Source organism: Rhodamnia argentea, chromosome 2 (genome assembly GCF_020921035.1).
Source record: "Rhodamnia argentea isolate NSW1041297 chromosome 2, ASM2092103v1, whole genome shotgun sequence".
Classification (NCBI taxonomy): Eukaryota; Viridiplantae; Streptophyta; class Magnoliopsida; order Myrtales; family Myrtaceae; genus Rhodamnia; species Rhodamnia argentea.
In genome coordinates, this window is record NC_063151.1 from 2,880,130 (window position 1) to 2,900,020 (window position 19,891).

The 19,891-nt window shown below is 40.2% G+C and overlaps 2 protein-coding genes across 4 annotated transcripts in view; both read right to left on the reverse strand.

The window, feature by feature from the left end:
* LOC115749871 (purine permease 3-like) overlaps positions 1-65 on the reverse strand; it is a 33,445-nt gene extending 33,380 nt beyond the window's left edge. Inside the window, exon 1 of the mRNA XM_048275117.1 lies at positions 6-65. Coding sequence (XP_048131074.1) covers positions 6-35 — 30 coding nt within the window. The 5' untranslated portion in view covers positions 36-65. The remainder of the gene's footprint in view (positions 1-5) is intronic.
* A 9,221-nt stretch (positions 66-9,286) lies between these two features.
* On the reverse strand, positions 9,287-11,107 carry LOC125313862 (protein TRACHEARY ELEMENT DIFFERENTIATION-RELATED 7A-like). Of its 3 annotated transcripts, XM_048274654.1 has the most exons (3): positions 10,690-11,104; positions 10,506-10,539; positions 9,287-10,466 (listed from the first exon to the last, which is right to left on the reverse strand). In XM_048274654.1, the coding sequence occupies exons 1-3, from the start codon at positions 11,077-11,079 to the stop codon at positions 9,550-9,552; spliced, it is 1,341 nt and encodes a 446-aa protein (XP_048130611.1). In that variant the 5' UTR covers positions 11,080-11,104; the 3' UTR covers positions 9,287-9,549. The 3 variants fall into 3 exon arrangements, with proteins under 3 accessions (XP_048130611.1, XP_048130609.1, XP_048130610.1); XM_048274652.1 differs by having other exon boundaries at positions 10,506-11,107; XM_048274653.1 differs by having other exon boundaries at positions 9,287-10,539; positions 10,690-11,103.
* Between the last annotated feature and the right edge of the window lie 8,784 nt (positions 11,108-19,891).

Below are 19,891 nucleotides of genomic sequence, written 5' to 3' on the forward strand. Positions count from 1 at the left end.
GTTTTGCCCTGCGGCGCTTCCATGGTTTCCACCATGACGAAGCTCCCGTGCGCTCTGCTCTCGCTCTCTCCGCCGCCCGATCCCTTTGAGATTGTTTCTAGTTAAGGTTTCTTCTGTATACCCCCACAAAGGAAAAAGAAAGAAGACACCATAAAAGTGTTTGAGCTCGAGAGACGATCAGGCGCAGCGAGCTCTCGCGGAGAGGAAAGCAATGGTGGAGAAGCGTGCATTTGAAAAGTAATTGCGGAGGAGATTGAGTAGTCGTTTTTCTTCTCTGTCCGTTCGCCCTCTCGGAATGGGGCCGGTTTGCTTGGTGGCAAATTAGAATATTTTGCGGAATATTTTGACACATTGCGCCACTAAATAGGAGTTTTCCCAAAGGGGGAAAACTGTAATTTTCCTCTACGGCTCTTGTATCGTGATCAAACATACGTGTCACGTCGTGGATAAAATGAGTAGAATGCATAAAGCTAAACAGCCGAGCGGAATGAGACTTACAGCTGACAGCCGAGCGGGCTGCTCTAACACCCGAGGCGAACGCACTTATTAAGTCGCGATTCGATTTGTCAATCAATCAATTGTTTTTTTTGTCAATCAATGTCATCCAATGGTTGATAGTTGATGATGCACGGCATAACATCGTATCGCCGAAGTATCCCCTTCAATACAAACCGAGCGCATTACCCTTTGTATAAGCCTACAAAGAGTTAGCGCATACGAGGATCACGCTAGGTAGCACGAATTAGACATTGCGGGCATTGGTGCCAAAGGCATATATCATTATCAGCCACTAACAGTGCCCCACGATTGACAAGTCAAGCTCGCTAGGGTGATTGTGTGGGCAAAAACACCTTTTTTTCGTGGTTGTTTCTCACATCGTTTACCTTTCGGATATGTTCATGTCATATCATATTCATGATTTGATATTTACAACATATCGATGTAAACAAATATGAAAATAAACAAACGAAAACTGTAAGAATATCTCTAGGACCCGAGGCGAACGCACTTTTAAGTCGCGATTCGATTTGTCAATCAATCAATTGTTTTTTTGGTCAATCAATGTCATCCAACTGTTGATAGTTGATGATGCACGGCAAAATATCGTATCGCCGAAGTGTCCCCTTCAATACAAACCAAGCGCGTTACCTGTTGTATGAGCCTACAAAGAGTTAGTGCATACGAGGATCACGCTAGGTAGCGCGAATTAGACATTGCGGGCATTGGTGCCAAAGGCATATATCATTATCAGCCACTAACGGTGCCCCACGATTGACAAGTCAAGCTCGCTAGGGTGACTGTGTGGGCAAAAACACCTTTTTTTCGTGGTTGTTTCTCACATCGTTTACCTTTCGGATATGTTCATGTCATATCATATTCATGATTTGATATTTACAACATATCGATGTAAACAAATATGAAAATAAACAAACGAAAACTGTAAGAATATCTCTAGGACCCGAGGCGAACGCACTTTTAAGTCGCGATTTGATTTGTCAATCAATCAATTGTTTTTTTGGTCAATCAATGTCATCCAACTGTTGATAGTTGATGATGCACGGCAAAATATCGTATCGCCGAAGTGTCCCCTTCAATACAAACCAAGCGCGTTACTTGCTGTATGAGCCTACAAAGAGTTAGTGCATACAAGGATCACGCTAGGTAGCACGAATTAGACATTGCGGGCATTGGTGCCAAAGGCATATATCATTATCCGCCACTAACGGTGCCCCACAATTGACAAGTCATGCTCGCTGGGGTGACTTGTGTGGGCAAAAACACCTTTTTTTCGTGGTCATTTCTCACATCGCCTTTCGGATATGTTCATATCATATCATATTCATGATTTGATATTTGCAACATATCAATGTAAATAAATATGAAAATAAACAAACGAAAACTGTAAGAATATCTCTAGGACCCGAGGCGAACGCACTTTTAAGTCGCGATTCGATTTGTCAATCAATCAATTGTTTTTTTGGTCAATCAATGTCATCCAACTGTTGATAGTTGATGATGCACGACAGAATATCTTATCGCCGAAATGTCCCCTTCAATACAAGCCGAGCACGTTACTTGCTGTATGAGCCTACAAAGAGTTAGTGCATACGAGGATCACGCTAGGTAGCACGAATTAGACATTACGGGCATTGGTGCCAAAGGCATATATCATTATCCGCCACTAACGGTGCCCCACGATTGACAAGTCATGCTCGCTAGGGTGACTTGTGTGGGCAAAAACACCTTTTTTTCGTAGTCGCTTCTCACACCATTTACCTTTCAGATATGTTCATGTCATATTATATTCATGATTTGATATTTACAACATATCGATGTAAATAAATATAAAAATAAACAAACGAAAACTGTAAGAATATCTCATAATTCATTGCCGGATATGATAAGAGAAAGAAAATATAACCGTTCATCTTTATGACTATGTAAAGTTTTGCCTCTCTCGCTATATTCTTTAAACTTCAACATGAAACACAAAGTTACGGAGGTTTGACTCTTTTTCTATTTTTCTTATACTTTTGATGTGCACTGGAAAGCTAAGAAGGAGGAGAAGTTTCAATTCTCGCGCTGTTTTCGTATACTTTGATAGTGAACTAAAAAATTACAAAGTAATCATGAAACATCCACATGAACTGAAGACATAGATGAGAAGGAGATGAAGACGCGATTTTTTTTTTAGAAATTTCATTGCCCCTCATTCTTCAAGAATTAGAAAAATCATTTTCAAATTTGAATATATTCACTTAAAATATGGGTTCTTCTACTCCATTTTTACTTATTTTTTAATTATAAATCTATTTTTATCATCATTTTGATTCTCTTCCATCATTTATTAATAAATTTTTTATTAAATAATAAACTATACTATTATACTTAAAATATGTAATGATATTGCTACTAGGATATATATATATGTGTGTGTCTGTAGACACACGCACATACAAACTACGTATTATAAAGAAGAAAGAAATTAAATTATAAATAAGATTTATGATAGATAAAAATGAAAATTAGTTTTTTTTTTAATTTTGAGTTTTCTTTTTAACATTAAAATTCAAATATATTTAAATATAATAATTATTTTAATTTTATTATATAAGAAATTTGTTATTCAGAAAAAATAATTTTTATACCATGAACAAAAGAAATCTCATATATCTTTATCCTACCTCTTCCATGGGATAATTATATCCAGGGTATATTCCTTTTATATCCACAGTATCCTATCCTGAGCAGGAACCATACACTGGATATGATAAAATTTATCCTATCATGATTTTTATTCTGAGCGCCAAACGTAGTCTTAGCGTTTTTCTGAAGCAAAGGCCATTGACGAGAGAAGTGATTCTCTTCGAAAGTGGGATGCTGATCTATTTCCATGATGAAGTCGACCAAAATCGGGAACGACTTATACTAGCAAGAAGGCCAGGTTCGGTGATAATTAAATACGAAAATTAAAGATAAATTATCGAACTTCAAAATTCGGTACATTCGTACCTCATCTGCTCCAATTTTACTATAAATTTTGAACGGACCTATCGCGAGTTTTTGGTGACATGAAATTGTTTTTGAGATAAATACGACACGGATGTGTCGATTTGATATTTCTTGTGGTATTAACTATTTTTTACAATAACTGGGCTACACAAAGAAAATCGAAATCCACACGTCATCTCCGAGCCACCTCCACCGCAACCGATGAACCCACACGATTATAAAAAAGCAAACAGTTTTAACAAAGAGAAAAAGACAAAGCACGTGAGAACAAAACATTCTTTTCAAGGAGACGATAAGTATATCGAAGACTCAAAAGCGACGAAAGTTTTATTTGACCAAAAAAAAAAAAAAGAACTTTGGATTCGCATTTTTGGACAGATTTCAATTGTCCGGTTCTGTGCGGCTTATGACCGGGACAATGCGCCCGCGTTGTGTCGTCTGAACAAGAAAGACGGGAGAAGGGTTTTCAGTTTATCGCAATGAAATAGATATTCTAACCGCTTGGATTTATTCGGAATCATTGGAGTCGAAACTTAAAGAGATTTTCTTTTTCCTTTTTCGTAAATATCGCCAGACGATCTCCTTTTAATTAAGGATGTATTTGTTTGAGTGAAATGATTTTTTACGACTTAGTTTTTTGGACTTTCTCACATTTGGTTTAATGAAAATGATTAGCCAACAGAAAATCATTTTCGGTCAAAGAATGTATGCATGCTTAGGTTTCATTTGTTTCGTGATTGAAAAATATTTTTTAAGAAAATGACAATATCATTAGGTATTTGGCTGAAACATGAAAATGAACTAGAAAATATTTTTCGTTCTTTGATAAGAAAAATTTTAATTTTTCTAATTAAACATACACTAATCGGGCGTTAGTGACTTGCGCATGGGCAATCAAGGACCTAGGCAATGGCACCGGCACAGGCACCGGGGTCTTAGGGTCGACCTCGATGGACCTAGTCCCGGCACGAGAGACTCAATCTCAAGCGTTGGGTCCTAGCCTTGAGTGTTGGGACCGCGCTTAGGACAGGGGTACGGGGTCCCTACCTTGAGCGTCGAGAATCAAGGTACGACTTCGGGGTTCCGGACCCGGCCTCTCTGGATCCAAGCTCGGGCACTAGGGCCCCAAGCTTGACCTTGATAGATCAGAGCTCAGCCGTGATGAAATTGGGCACAAATGCCTAAGGTCCCGAGTTTGGCCTCACTGGACACAAGCCCAAGTGCTAAGGTCTTGGCCCAGCCTCAACCAACTTGGTCTAGGGCATGAGGACATGGGCACAGAGACCAAAGACTCGAACTTCGACATGGGCACATGAGCTAGGGCACCAAGGGCCCGGGCATGGGCGTCGGGGACCCGGTCTCGAGCATGGGCATCAGAGTTCCAAGCCATGGCCTTAATGGACCCAGGCTTAAGTGCTGGGATCTAAGCACGGGCATTGGGGTCTTGAGCTCCGGCGTTAACGACCCAATCATGGGTACTAGGGTCTCGGGCTTGGCCTCGATGGACTTGGACCTAGGCACGGGCTTTGAGGTCATGAGAGCCTGGCCTCTACGAACTAATATGCGGGCACGAGCACTGGGGTCTTGGGCTCAACCTTTATGGACCCGGGCTTGTACGCCGAGTTCTCAACACAGTAGCATTGGTGTCCCAAGCTGAACATCTTTGGACTCGGGCCTTGCCTTGATGTACTTAAGACACTAGGGTCTCGGGTCTAGCCTCTATCAACCTATGCCCAGCCTTAATGGACCCGGGCCTAGGCCCTAGGGATTTGGGCATAAGCACTAACGTCTTGGGCCGGACCTCAATGGTCCTGGGCCCCAATGTCGAAGTCTCGAGATGACCATTGGTGTCTCGAGCTCGGGCACCGGGGTTCGGGCTTGGCCTATATGGACATGGGTTTGGCCTTGATGATCTCCAGTGGACCCAGCCCTAGCCTACGGACCCATGTTTGTTGCTTAGGGCCCGTGCACGAGCCTCGAGGTTATCGTGTCCAAACGTAGAGTTTCTAGTCCAAACACCGATATCTAGTCATAAATTCCTGAATTTAATCATTAAATTTTCCATTGGCTCTTTTCCCTAAGCGATCTAAACACCGAAAAAATGAAAAAGAAATCGCGAAACAAATGAAGCCTTGAAGTTCAAAAAATGAGTTCCACAACCTGAAACGGTAAAAAGAAAACTGAAAAATTATTTTCAAAAAAGTATTTTTTATCATTATTTTTTTCTCGAATGCAGCGGAGAAATCGAAGTTACCGGTCTTTAATTGTTCTGTGCTTACCACTTTTGTCAATCCCACTGATCTTTTCCGCTTATGTCTAAAATTCCATGGCAAAAAATGGGAACACTTTCTCATGCTGCTGGTGAAATGTGGACCACGACGGTAATTATCAAAATCCGTTGGTAACAAATTTTGACTGGTCATTTATTTAGATAGTAGCACGTTGATAAGTTACCAGCATTTTCACGAATGTGCCGACATTACCCAATTGTTTCAATTACCAACCATTTCAACAACCATACATTTATTTATGTAAAAATTTTTTATCGAAATTATTTATGTAACGTGGCAATGAGTTAAAATTACTTTAATTTTTACGGAAAATTATCAACTATTATTTGTTTTTGACTTGCCTACGTTAATAATCAAATAAGTTATTTGGAATCAACATTAATTTATTAAAGCCACCAAGATGTTAAGTTTAGGAATGAATGCATTAAAATCCTAAAATTTATCACAAAAGTGTAATTGAAACCTAAAATTTAAAGAAAGTGCAATAAAATCCTAAAACTTATAAAATTGATGCAATTAAGTCTTTCAACTAATTTTGTCCAATTTAGTTAACGAAAAAACTGATGTAATTTTTAATTTATTTTTAAGACACGTGGCATTGATGTGGCTCGGAGAAAACTTGAAAGTTTATATGAAAAAAGATTAAAAAAAATATCATCATACATGTATCGCGTCCCCCTCTCCGCCAACCTCCAACGTTGATTTGATGCCCCGCTCGAAGCCGATTCCTCTCCGACCAGTCCGAGATTACAATCGAACCGAACATATGTACGAATTGAGGCACCAGATTGGAGGCATGAGATTTTGGGGCTATCAAGGGTGAGGATTGTGGATTTAGGGATGGCAAGAGTGAAGTGAAGGAAGACCAAAAGGAAGATTGGGGTTTCGAAGTTGGTCTTCGAGTGCGTTTGGGAATAGGGCTTTGATCATTTTCGAAATGCCAATACATTTTTTTTTTATTTTGCCCTTGATAAACTTTCATTAATTTCGAAAACATCCTTACCTTGCATGATGTCACCGATGAAGGGCTCAGCCACCGGCAAGGCCACAAATCTCACCGGCCAGACTGGATTTGGCCTCATTTGCCACCGATCCTTTTCAAAAAAGAAAATTAGTAAAAGTCATTTACAAAGTGTGCTTTTTTCGAACTACATTTAAATCAAAATTGCCTCTAAATGGATTTTTAAATTATAATTTATCAAACATTAATATCATTTAAAAAAATCAGTTTAACCTGATGTACTTGGCATTTTTCTAATGACTTTTCTCAAAAGCCGAACCAAACGTACCCGAGGACGGATTTGTAGAGTAAGATTTGGGGCTATGGAGGCATTTCTGCGATTTTGCCAAGCTTCTTGGACCTGGGGAAAACCTGCAAGTCCCATCAATCAATTAATTTAGACATGTGGTGGCCTCAAATCGCTAAACGGTTCACACGCGACCGGACCTCCAATTTTTTCACTGGACATGTCCTAACACGCCAGCTAATTACGGCAATAGTTAGAAGCGACTATGAGTACCCCCAAGAAAAAAAGATACTAAATAAATAAATCTTTGAGCTGTGCAAAAAAAAAAAAAATCTAAGTTCAAACATAATAATGCCATGAAGCACCAGAACACCCTTAAAAGTATCTATTTATGACCACAAGTAGCCAGAAAAAGAAGTACTTGAATTGTCTGTTTTATATTAATCGAGTACCTAAACTTACTTTTAATTCAATCACATATATCAATTTCTCAATCGGGCTCAACGTAAGGTGTGTGATAAACAAATTGCTACAATCATACAACTTTTACTATTGCGGCTCGCTTATTCAGCAAAAAATTAAGCACAATTGCTAACGACAGATTATGCCATTTTCATTTACGTGTTGGTTGATAAAGGAAGAGAGAGTGTGTGTGTGTTGACTTTGGCAATCTTAGTCGTCCAATATGTCTCTGCAGACGTGGCATCATTTAAAGAGGCCATATCGGATGACGACAATAAGAACAAATGATGACTACTTAACAACGTTACTGTCGCGTTGGCATTTTCCGTCCGCGACTTTAATGGAGGCCTCACATGGCACTAAATTTTAAAAGTTGAGGTACTTGATTGAAAAGAAAAAAAAGTTTAGCTATTAGGTTGTAAAAACGCACTCGGGTACTTGCTGTTTCATTATGAAACACTTCACGACGGTTTTGAACTTGGAGGCAAGTACTTTGTTTTCCATGTAATCGCCGGGAAAAATAACATAAATAATTCATGAACTTTGGCTTAACGTGAAATGTTATCCTTGAACTGTTAATTGTTCAATGTAATTCATAAACTTTACCTCGATGTGCAATGTGGTCCCCGAACTTTTAATTTAATTAATATGGTCCATGAATATTTGGTATATATTCATTTTAATCCCTAGGCTATATAAGAATTTGTTCAAATTGGTCCCTCATCTTTATTAATGAAAGGATAATAATAAATATTTTTTAATAATTCAGTATTACATTGAATATGTACCAAAAGTTCATGGTCCACATTTAACAAACTAAAAACTCAAGGATCGCATTGTATATTAGGCTAAAGTTAATGCGCAATTTGTGTCATTATCTCTAACCGCTTCATAACATAAATGCCACAAAAGCAGGAATGTTCGTTTGCGTAATTGCATGCTTATTAGGCCTAGACTAGCAAGCAATTATCTTTTTGATTTGGCCCATTGGATGATTTTGCTTTTTATAAGGCATTAGATCTCTAATACAGGCCCACGAGAAGCATTCCAGTTCTAACCCCAAAAGGGGAGCCTAAAAGGATAATCCAAGGGGTAAACTTAGAAATGTACACAAATCCAAGGGCTAATAATAGAGATGTACACTAGTATTATGATGAATTTCATAATTAATGCGGATGCTGAGTAATGTTGGAAAGTCCCATGATTTTCCAGGGAAGACAATGCGAATACGCAAGTTATGCAAATAGAAGTTGGTAAGTTAGCGCAAAAAGTGCTCATACATAAACTATAAAAGGTTCAGATAAAAAAAAAACTATAAAAAGTTGATAACTTCATAGAAAAGCCGGTAAGTTATCAACAAATTACATGGAACCTAAGCGTTTGTTTGTACGATTCTAATAAGCAAGTGAGCTAGCGAAGGAAGCCGAGATTAGATGACTCCATTAAATGTCGAATAAGTCAAAAGGAGCCTACGTGTTCACAGCAAGACCGCAATCCCAAGTGCTGGCCCGGGACATTCACAGCTAGATTTGACAATTCATGTTTATACATCATGATAGTGTCATGTTGAATTTAAGTATACCCGAATAGGATTAGTATATCAATCACATCATACGTTCGAAATCGGAAGGCAGTACACCTATAAAGCATGTAAATATTATAGACGTGGAATGGCTTAATTAATTACGAATTGGATTCTCATATTTGAACATGCAAAGTAGGTTTTAATCATTGTAATCAATACAAAGAAAATGTAAAACGAATGACCACAAATCCAAGAAAACAATTTTAACAAGAAGAGGACAATTTGCCCATGCTTACGTCACATCAAAGTTTCTGTGCATGGCAAACTCACGTCATTAGCAACCAAAAAAAAAAAAAAAACACTATTCAATCCAGTCCACAACCCTAAAGAATGAACACACACATGCCAGATACGATCTCTTCCCCCACAAGAACAAGGTGTCGCAAGCTCGTGACGACCAAGAAAATCTCGCCGTTGCGCACGGTTCGAGGTCAGACTGAGTTTCGCAGACTCAGCAGTTGCTGTTACGTCCCGAACCGTCATGGCACGAACCACCGGTCGGCCGAAGTTCGCAAGAAGCTTGAGCCCCAGCAGCAACTATACCGACCCCAGAGCCGGTCTCTGCACCACCCGCTGCATGAATTTCGATGACGTCCTCGATGTCGACTGTCGCCGACTGTTCTCCGCACGGCCCGGTTGTTATAACCTCATGGACTACTTCTTGTTCCTCCACATCCACGCAAGCAGCGGCTGCTGCTTCTGCAGGGGCCATCACCGGCTTCTTCTTCTTAGCCAAACAGAAGAGCCCCAGTGCGAGGAACGCCAGAATGAAGACGCCACCTAGCGACACGCATACCGCGATCACTGTGGTGTGGTTCCCTCCTCCAGAGGAAGGAGGTAGTGGAGGAAGAGCCGAGGATGACGGGGTTAGTGATCTGTGCGGCGATGGCCCGCCATAGATGGGCGGGGTGTACACATTATTTGGAGGAGGCGCGAGATTGTTGTAGGGTGGTGATGCTTTTGGGGGTGATGATTTTGGTGGTCGGCTTGAACTCTTAGAAGGGCCTGGCGCACTTGCTGGCTTTGTCGGCGGTTGGCTGATTGGAGAAGTGGGAGAGGAGGAAGGTGGTGATCGCGGCGGCTGTGAGCCAGGGTTCGGTGTTGGTACTGGAGGTGGAGGTGGAGGTGGAGTCGAATGAGGTGGTGGTGGAATAGGACTGTTGGTGGTAGGAGTTGGGGTTGGGGGCGACGTGAGATCAGGCGGTGGTGCAGAGCTGGGGCTCGTAGGTGGATAGGATGGCGTGGGAGTTGGAGCTCTGCTTGAGTGCGGCGGCGGAATTTCTTGTGGTGGTGGCTTATATGGAGAGGAAGATGCTGGAGGAGTGTGTTGCATTGGTGATGGTGCACTTGGATAGGGAGAGGGAGTTGGTGGTGATTCAGGATAAGATGGTGGTGGTGATGGACCTGATGGTGGTGGTTCATGGTGGTTTTTGGGTGGCGATGTCGGTGGGGTTGGATGGATAGGGTGGTGATCATTGCATGGTGGTGGGGCCGACGTTGGATGGTTGGGGTGTTGAGGAGGGGGAGGGCTGTGATAGCCATGATGATTGTACGATGTTGGTGGCGGTATCTGGCGGTGGTGCGGCGGAGGTGGTTTTGGGTGGGAATGGTGGGGAGAGTATGGCGGTGGAGGTGGAGGTGACTTTGGATGGGTGTGGCGATGGGCTGGTGGAGGCGGAGGCTTACGATGGTCATGGTGGCTGTGCTGTGGTGGAGATGACCACAACGCAGGCGATGGTTTCGGTGGTGGGTGAACATTATAGGGGCTAGACGGAGGAGGTGGAATGCCAAAATCACATGCTGGAGTTGGCGGCGGCGGAGGTGGCGGCGCGGCAAAGTCGCAAGCAGGAGGTGGCGGCGGAGGAGAATAGTATGGATAGCTCATATTGCGACGGTACAGAGTGATAAAAGAATATGCTCTTTTAATTTCTATCAACAATTGCAATAAGAAGGATGGGAAATCAATGAGAGAAAGGGACATTATATAGATCTATGAGCTAGTTCTATAGTTAACTATGAGATCTTAATCTGTTTTAAAGTTGTTCAATCATATTCAACGAAGGTTGCTCAAAGACTTCAGTTTTTCTAAGTTTTGTACTCCCACGGGGGATAAAAATTGGATTTCAATCCAATGATAGAGAGACTAGGACATTACAACAATCCCACGATTATTAATTTATAATTGGGGGGTTGGTGTTACAATACGGTCTTGATTGAATTCACAACGTACGAGCACGTGACGAATTTGATTAGTCCGAGCATAGGTTCGTCATCGCTTGGTCAGAAATCCCCTTTTCAAATTCAACGAAGATTATTGCGTGGCTTGAGAGATCAAAATAGAATGAACCTACCAATTTGAAAATGGAGGTTCATCGTCCAAATCGAAACACGCCAACCGAATTGCGAGTACTTGCTTTTTTTTTTTTTTTTTTTTTGTGTCGAGGGGGCAAGAATGTAAACAAGATGTTGTTCCTTGAAGCCTTTAATGATGTCCAAACGTGATTAAAGAGAAGAAGAAGGTCAGAATCTTCAGCATGTTTTACTCTGAGAAGAGGCTGAAAGGAGAGCCGACATTTGCTTGCATTTATTCACAAAGTCCGCACGCATTTAAAGCCTAATAAATCAGCAACCGAATGAAGATCATTTCAAATGCACATATGAGATGTATTTTAAGAATCCTACTTAATATACCATAACTCATTGATTTAAATTTTTGAGTGAATGAGAGTTTAACAAGATATATTGACACTTCTCGGACTTAAGTGGGGGCCCTTCTTGGTGGGTTGCGGGGCCAGCCTCCCTCTAGGTATAGTCGCCGTCGGAAAGGGCCTTCGCCCCGTTCAAAGGGCGGCTGGTGAGGTGGCTCGATTATGACCGGCGGATTCCTGGATATTAAAAAAAAAAAAGATATATTAACGAATTCGAATTTGGACTCTTTCTTGGCAATCTCCTTATTGATCAATCCCATTCATCGGTCCATCCTCGTGATTGACATTAACACAATTGTGCAGACGGTAAACTTTGGAGAAGGTAACGTTTGAATTCGACGGGATTAATGAAGAACTCCCGACATGTTTAGTGGCGGCGGCATTAGCATGATGAGTCAATTGTAGGTCCCTCAAAAGATGGAAGCCAGTGCATGCACGAGTTGTACACATCCACGGCTCGCGAGGGGTCAACGAAAATGGCAAGACCAATAATGAATGGAAGTGGAAATAATTGCAACTTGAAGAAGCCAGCAACCTCTTCGAGCTTTCGTTCCGAAAAAAACCTCTTCAAGCTTTAGGAAAATTGGGCCACAGATGTGACATAAATCATCACATTACATGCCTTTCGGAATAGACTTTTAGAGTAAAACTTGAGTTGCGTGTCTAATTTGGACCAAAATTGAGGAAAAATTGAACCTAGCTAACCTGATTATTCGCTTTCCAATTGCTTCTTGTTGTTCAAATTGAAGAAGTGTATCCCAACACGTTACATGTTACAAAGAATCTAAATTGGAATATCCAATCATATAAAGATAAAGATTTATATATAGTTAATCTCGTGGTCGATAGGTTTAATTAATTAAATGAGTTTTTACATGTGCAAATCTTCTTATCGGGCTATTTGCTCACATCGATAACTGAGATTTCTTTTGATTTTTTTTATAATCCAGGAACACGAGCATGGTGATCCCACTATCAGGAAGCCCATGAACAACCAACTGATCGCATGAACTATTCAAATCCATCCATGCGAACTTTTTTTCCATAAAATGTTAAATATTGTCATAAGTTGAATGCTATAAGCGCCTTTTTTAACACTATCTCGTGGAATGAAACTCCTTAAGTTACACCATCAACTTGTTGACCTCGTCCACGAGATCGCAAGTTCGATTCCAGTCATGAGCAAATCTCTGAACCACTCGTGCTAAGATGCCCAAGCCACGGCATACCTAGTGTAGAGGGATTTCCGACTGCTAGAATCTTAGAGGGGCTGCGGTGTCGAGCTCATAAGTTTTGGGCCTTTGAGTCATGGATAATGCGGAGTAATTATCGCTGAAACTAAATATTCCATAATTGGTGTGTGCCATAGGTGGGGCGGAGATGCTAGCACCAATCACCTCTATCCATCCTTTTATTTGAAAGAAAAAAAAAGCCCCTCTAAGTTACATGTAAGCTATGTATTGCCAATCTTGGGATTATGAATGAAATATTATGATGGATCATCAAAATTTAGAGGAATTACATTCATCCATTTTATGCACTGAAATTCATATCACATCATGGAACGATTATTAGTTCCAAGTAGAAGAGATTTTGTTAAAGATTGAGGAAGATCACATGTCCCAAATCATGAACTAATATTATCGTTTAGAATACCTAATTTTTTAGCTCTCGACCCCCGCCATTGCTGCGACTCCTTGGTTGAATGTTTCTTCATTGAACCACCTAACTATTGCGATCCCCACATGTATATAGAGCCAAAAACAACTAAAAAGGTGATTGGAAATCACATTAATAGGAACTCCAACACGTTGACAGAAAGAAAAAAAAAATAAGGAAATTAGTGTCTTGGTAGATTTCTTGCATGTATAGTTCAATTCGAAGTGACGCTGGTCTTGTGATAACGAGTATCGTCTGGCCAATTTCGATACTTTTGAACGGTTAAAATGATGTCGAAGAAGTTCATGGCAAGTACAAGTGCATGAAAGGTATCCTGTTTGATTCCGTAAAGAGTAATGCGCTACCCATAATCAAAGTCTGTGCTGTTTGCAAGTGCAATAGCTCTGTATACACCCGTACTTATGAGTTCTTGATGGATCTATCCAGCTATTTATTATAGGTATACCTGTCAAAATGGGTTTTGACCCATTCCTAATGTGTGGGCTCAGTTGTTATGTGGATTAGTAATTGTCCAAACATCCTTGCAACAGCTAATCGCTTGATTAGGATCCATTAACCTTCCTGCAATTAGTTCTAACTTGTCCATCCGTTCCTGTGAGAGGCCAAGGTTTCCCATCTTCACATCACATCGGCGAAATCGGTGAAGAAGGCGACCGAGTCGCGGCTATAGCATTCACTTGCGAGTCGACTGATCTATTGTTGAATAGCTGCTGGTCCGAGTGTAGAAGGCCCTTCATGCACACTAGATTTTTGAAGTAGTTGTTGTCGAACACATCACTGGCCTCGATCGACGTTAAATTGTCATCGTTGCACGGCCCAGCCCTTTGAGTGATCTGGTTAGTGAAAATAATAATTTACAAAAAGAAATTTTTGGTTCATAGAAGTTTTAAACTTCACTAATGATTTCGTAAATTATATTGCATTCTTTCTAGGGCTGGTTCATGGCCCTTCCCATTGCTTCTTGTTGTTCAAATTGAAGAGATGTATCCCAACACGTTACGTGACACAGAATCAAAAAATGGAATATCCAAAGTTATAAACATAAGGAGTTAAGATTTAGTTAATCTTGTCTTCAATAGCTTTAATTAATTAAATGTGTTTTTACATGTGCAAAGCTTCTCGTCGAGCATTTTGTTCCTGTCGAAAACTATTCTTTTTTTCATAATCCAAGAGCATGAGCGTGGAGATCCGATTATCTCGAAGCCCATGAACAACCAACAAATCGCATGAACTAGTCTAATCTGGCCATTTGGCCTATAAAAGTGGTTGGCGGGATTTAAACTGGTGACCTCCAGTTCCTAAATTGGATATCTCAGCATGGCTCGAGCTGTAAATCCCTTCATGACATTTCGCCAAGTCTTATTCCTATGTTCCTTTCATTACAGTATTTTTGAATAAGTTCTTGAATAATAAGTCTAAAGATTTTCTTATTAATAATATCAGTATTGAAAATAGTGACGATATTAAGGCCATCCATCCATGCAAACTTTGTTTCCATAAAATGTTAAATGTTGTTATAGGTTGAAATCTATAAGCGCCTTTTTGAACACTATGTCTTTTGGAATCAAACCCCTTAAGTTACAGCACGAACTAGTTGGCCTCATCCACGAGGTTGTAGGTTTGATTCGATTATATTCTTTGCCAATCAAAAAAATTATAAAAAAAAAGAGTCTTAAACTTATTGTAATTGTGTTAATTCATTCCTAATTTTTTCTTTTACAATTAAGTTCTAAACCTTTTCCATTTTTGTTAATTCAATCCATCCGGCTAAATTTAGCCGCCTAAGACTGACGTGGTAATTTTTTAATAATATGTTAATACATTTTCAACTTGAGTAGTAAAGCTCATAAAAGTCTAGTCACATCAGAAGCTTCGACTCACCAAAAGTATGTCATATGAATATAGCTTCGACTAATCCTCACATGCATTCAGCTCGGAGGATTTTTTCTCGTATAACTTGTCCCCTCCGGATTCAAAATGGAAGATGAGATTCTGGCTTCTATGGCGAAGATGAAAAGGCCTAAGCACCAATTTCAAATTGCTTACCTCTTTTAATAAATTTGATATACAATAGAATTACATATAGAACCTCCACCCGGCTTACCAATATGAAATTTGTGAAAAGAGTCGGACAACAGTCTCCTTATTAGTAGCTAGCTATCATTTGATGGTGTATGAACAGAACTGAGTTCTAAGCATTGTTAGCTCATACACCATACAAAAACAAACAAATCAAGGCCTAATCCAACTCATAAACCATAGACTAACGAAAGAAAGCACGTGGAGATGTGGGGCGCGTGTCCAGTTCTCATTGGAAGAAACCGGCCGAACATTCTTTCTGCTTCCCAACACAGTTTGATGTGGAGTGATACCCGATTGGCTCAAAATCAAAAATTTTTTTTTTTTTTTGTCTAAACAATTTTGATAGAAGGATTCAATGAGGCAAGAGAGGTTCTCATTGATTTCTTGGGCGTCAAACTGCCAGTATCCTTAGGATCTCTCTTGCTGCATCTATAGGAAAATGTCTTCTGTGGATTAACTTCAGCGCACGGCCCAGTCCGTTGGTTCCCTGGCCCTAACCTGATTGGGCCTGGGCTGGGTCAAGTCCAATGGCACTAATGGGCTAGCCCACGCTCGAATTATTATTTGTGGATTCGGGCCTAATTCAATGATTGGGGGCATATCACTTCCTAAGGCTCTTACTCTCTAAAACTGTTTGTTAATTTACGTTTTCTTTGCTCTCTCCTTCAAGGATTTAATCGCTCTAGGTATTGCAATGGAGAATGACAACAACTATTTGCTATTATCCAAACTCAATCCGAACTTCACCTGGCAAAACAAGTTGAGTTGTTCAGCGTTTCGCGACAATGACTTTTATTTGCCGACTCCACCCTAGTAAAAAAGCCCACTTCAACGATGACGAGACACAACAACCTAACGATTAGGATAAATTCCATGGGAGAAGTGGATAATTGGGTTTTCATGATCAATTAGGGCTTTGCACATTTAAATATGAAAGTCACAAAGAAAAAAAAAACTCATAAGTTAAAGTACACATTTATTTATTTATGAAATGTTATCCATGGTACCATGTAGCTTTTTACACTACCAGGATGCAGAGTAGAGGTTGGGTACAAGTAGAGGTGTCAACGGGCTGGGTGGTCGGGCTTGGTCTCGGCCCGGCCCGAGCCGACCCTAAACATAACGATCTCGAGCTCAACCAAGCTCGACCCAGGCCGAGCCGAGTCCGGTCGAGCCGGATTCTGGTCCGGTTCTTTTTTTCTTCTTTTTTTGGAATCAAAATCAATTAACGGACCCATCAAATGAAAGAATATAAAAAGAAAAAATAAAAATAAATTAAATTAAAATAAAAAGAAAACATTAGTATTAAAAAAAAGTCAAGCGGCGGGTCGGCCTTGCCCAAAAAGGCTCGAAAATTAAGTGAATTTTCGAGTTAGGTCGGGCTAGCCCAACCCGGCCAGCCTGGGTGCGGGCTTTTTTGACACCCCCGGGTACAAGGTAGTATGACTCTAAACCCAAAATCCTACCTTGTACCCCATTGATTCTTTTTTAATATAAAATGATTGTACCTTTATCTCTTTGAGGGATGAATTATAAGCCAAAATTCCAATGGCTTATTATGTGTCCCAAAGAAAGATACGGGAACTCTTTTCGGCTACGTTTGGTTCAGCTTTCCCAGAAGGAAAATTGGGTGTTTGGCAAGATTTTTTTTTAGACCTCTTCAGCCAAATGTTGGCTCAATTCCCTCACCGATCTTTCTCTCCCTCACTTGCTTTCAAATAATGAACAAAAGGGTTCGAATCCTGAAAGTCACGACCTATTTCCCATTCTCAGTCTATATTCAAGATGAGGGACTTCATCGATTTAAAAAAAAAAAAAAAACTTTGGGGATAGTGAGAAACCAAGAAAGAAGAAGAAATCAGAGAACTTCGAAGTGTAAACATTATGGACACTTAGACGGTTACGATACGTCGTCCTCCTAATTTTTAGACTTCAGCGTAGTGAGATTTCAGTAACATGTTGCATAATGGTGTAGACAAACAATAATGTACCTGCCCCCCTTAAACTCTGTTGATCTTTCATTCATTGTGGTTCGTTCTTCTATCATTCATATCAGCAATGAATCTCCAAATCCACTAAGAAAGAAGCATAGAAAAATTAAAAGCACAAAAAATAAAGAACAAACAAAGCAAAATGAAGTGCCAAATTACAAAGCAAAAGAAAAAAAAAATAAGCGAAAAAGAAGAAGATAAAACCTAAGAAAGAACACAAGATAATGAAGGCTTAAAGCCCTAAACAGTGCACGTGGAAAGTCGGGTGTCGGCTTCGTCAACATTGGAAAAGAACAGCACGTTCCCGTCCTGTGAAACAAGGGTCCACGACCGCGCGGAGAACGACAAACATCATCGTGCAAAACGATGCTGTACTCGATCAGTGGGGACGCTTGGTTGACCAGAAATGCTTTGGAATGTTTCAGACGCTTGCTTGCTGCATCCGGAAGTATCTCGGTTCGATGCCACTCTCGACTTCTCCATTTATTATCTTCTGTTGCCGGTGTTGATTCATCTTGACGTTATATAACGTACGTGACCAATCCCCATGTCCGGCCACATTACATTTACCCTTAAGGGGAGTCCTAATATGATTAAAGAATCGCGAGCCTCAACGGGTCAAAAAGAACCTACTTGCAGACCCGTCGAGGCGTTACAAAATGACTCCAATCGCCGCCACAGGATGCTCGTTGTCTCCCCCCAAGCCCGATGTCGCATCAGTACCGGAGTCATAAACCGACCTCCAAAGAGGTCCGACTAGAGGTGATCGGGCTGTCAACGAGACCTCACCTAAGTGCTGGCTAAGATAAGAGTCTCATTCAGTTTGAGTCCGTAGTGAAACCAATTGCCCTGAATCGGTTGAGCTACCCATATTGATGGTGATATTGTGATCTTTCTTTCTATAGACCAGAAAGAAAATTCAATTTCTTTCTTCGCCCTTACAAAAAACCATAAAAGAATGGGAACAATCAATCATGGTATGTTGACTTACAAAATCCCTTTTTATGTTATGGACAAGAACTGATATTATGTTAACTTGATAACATGTATCTCCTTATTCAGCAACTTAAAAAAACAATGATACAAATGATCTCCGAACTTTAACATAACGTGTAATGTGATCTTTAAATTTTTTATACATGTTAAATTTAATCCTTAGACTATATGAAAATACTCAATATTGTCATTCCATCAATTCAAATTCAGAAATAACATTAAACGGTTTCATATAGTCCAAAGACTAAATTGAGCATGTAGCAAAAATTTGGAGAATACATTGATCAAATCGAAAGTTCAAAGATCACATTATATATCGGGCCAGAGTTCAGAAATAATGTTGAGCAAATTAAAAGTTAAAAGAATTACGTTGTATGTTAAGTCAAAATTTTAGAGACTATTTGCATGATCGTTACCTACTTAAAAGTTCCTATATTGGCGCAACAAAAGAGGCGCCGTGATTGCTCAACATGGCAACTCAAACCTGCGATCGTCCTGCATTGCTTCCCGTCCTTGATTTCGTCTGTGCTTTTCCGCGTTGTAGCACCAGTGCACAGTACACTTTACTCTGTAATAGAGTAAATTCCAAGCTTCGATGACTTGAACTTGTTTAGGCAGGGCTTAATTTCCCCGTCTTACCGCGTCCGTCCATTTATATGGTGTATTCATAGCACACGGTTACTCGTACACAAATTTAATTTGGCAACGGTGCAAGGACCAGGACGTTGCTGGCGTAATTGTTCGGTTATTTTAGTTTGGTAACAGGCGCAAGGGCAGCCACACATTTCATTTCACATGGAAATGGCAACCGGCATTCCCAAATCATCCGCCCAAAACGGAAACTAACGATGCTCTGAAAAGTATGGATCTCTCTTGATTTTTCGAACGAAGGAATCCATCCGACCGTAGTTTAACCGATGAAAGTCGTATCATCGCAAGACGTCGGGATATATTATTCAATTGTAGGTACTGTAATTCATGACGGGGATGATTGTGATATATCGGGACACATCAAATTTGCATCTACTCTATATGTGCTAAGGAATCCATTAACTTTTCTGACGAGATCCAACAGTTTTATTAGGGTAATTTTCTAAGACGGCTTCAGGATTCTAAACCAGTACAGAAAGAACAATAACAAAGAAATTTTTTGTGATGGTTCTTTTTGGTGGCCGTCAGGTATAAGATCACAATACATCAAATTCTATACAGACCAAAAAAAAAAAAAATTCAAATATAGCTTGTGGTCATGTTTATATTTTCGATTCCTCATAGTGTAAGATCGAAATTCAATCGTAAAGATTGATACTGGAAAAAGTAATCAAGTTAATCTACG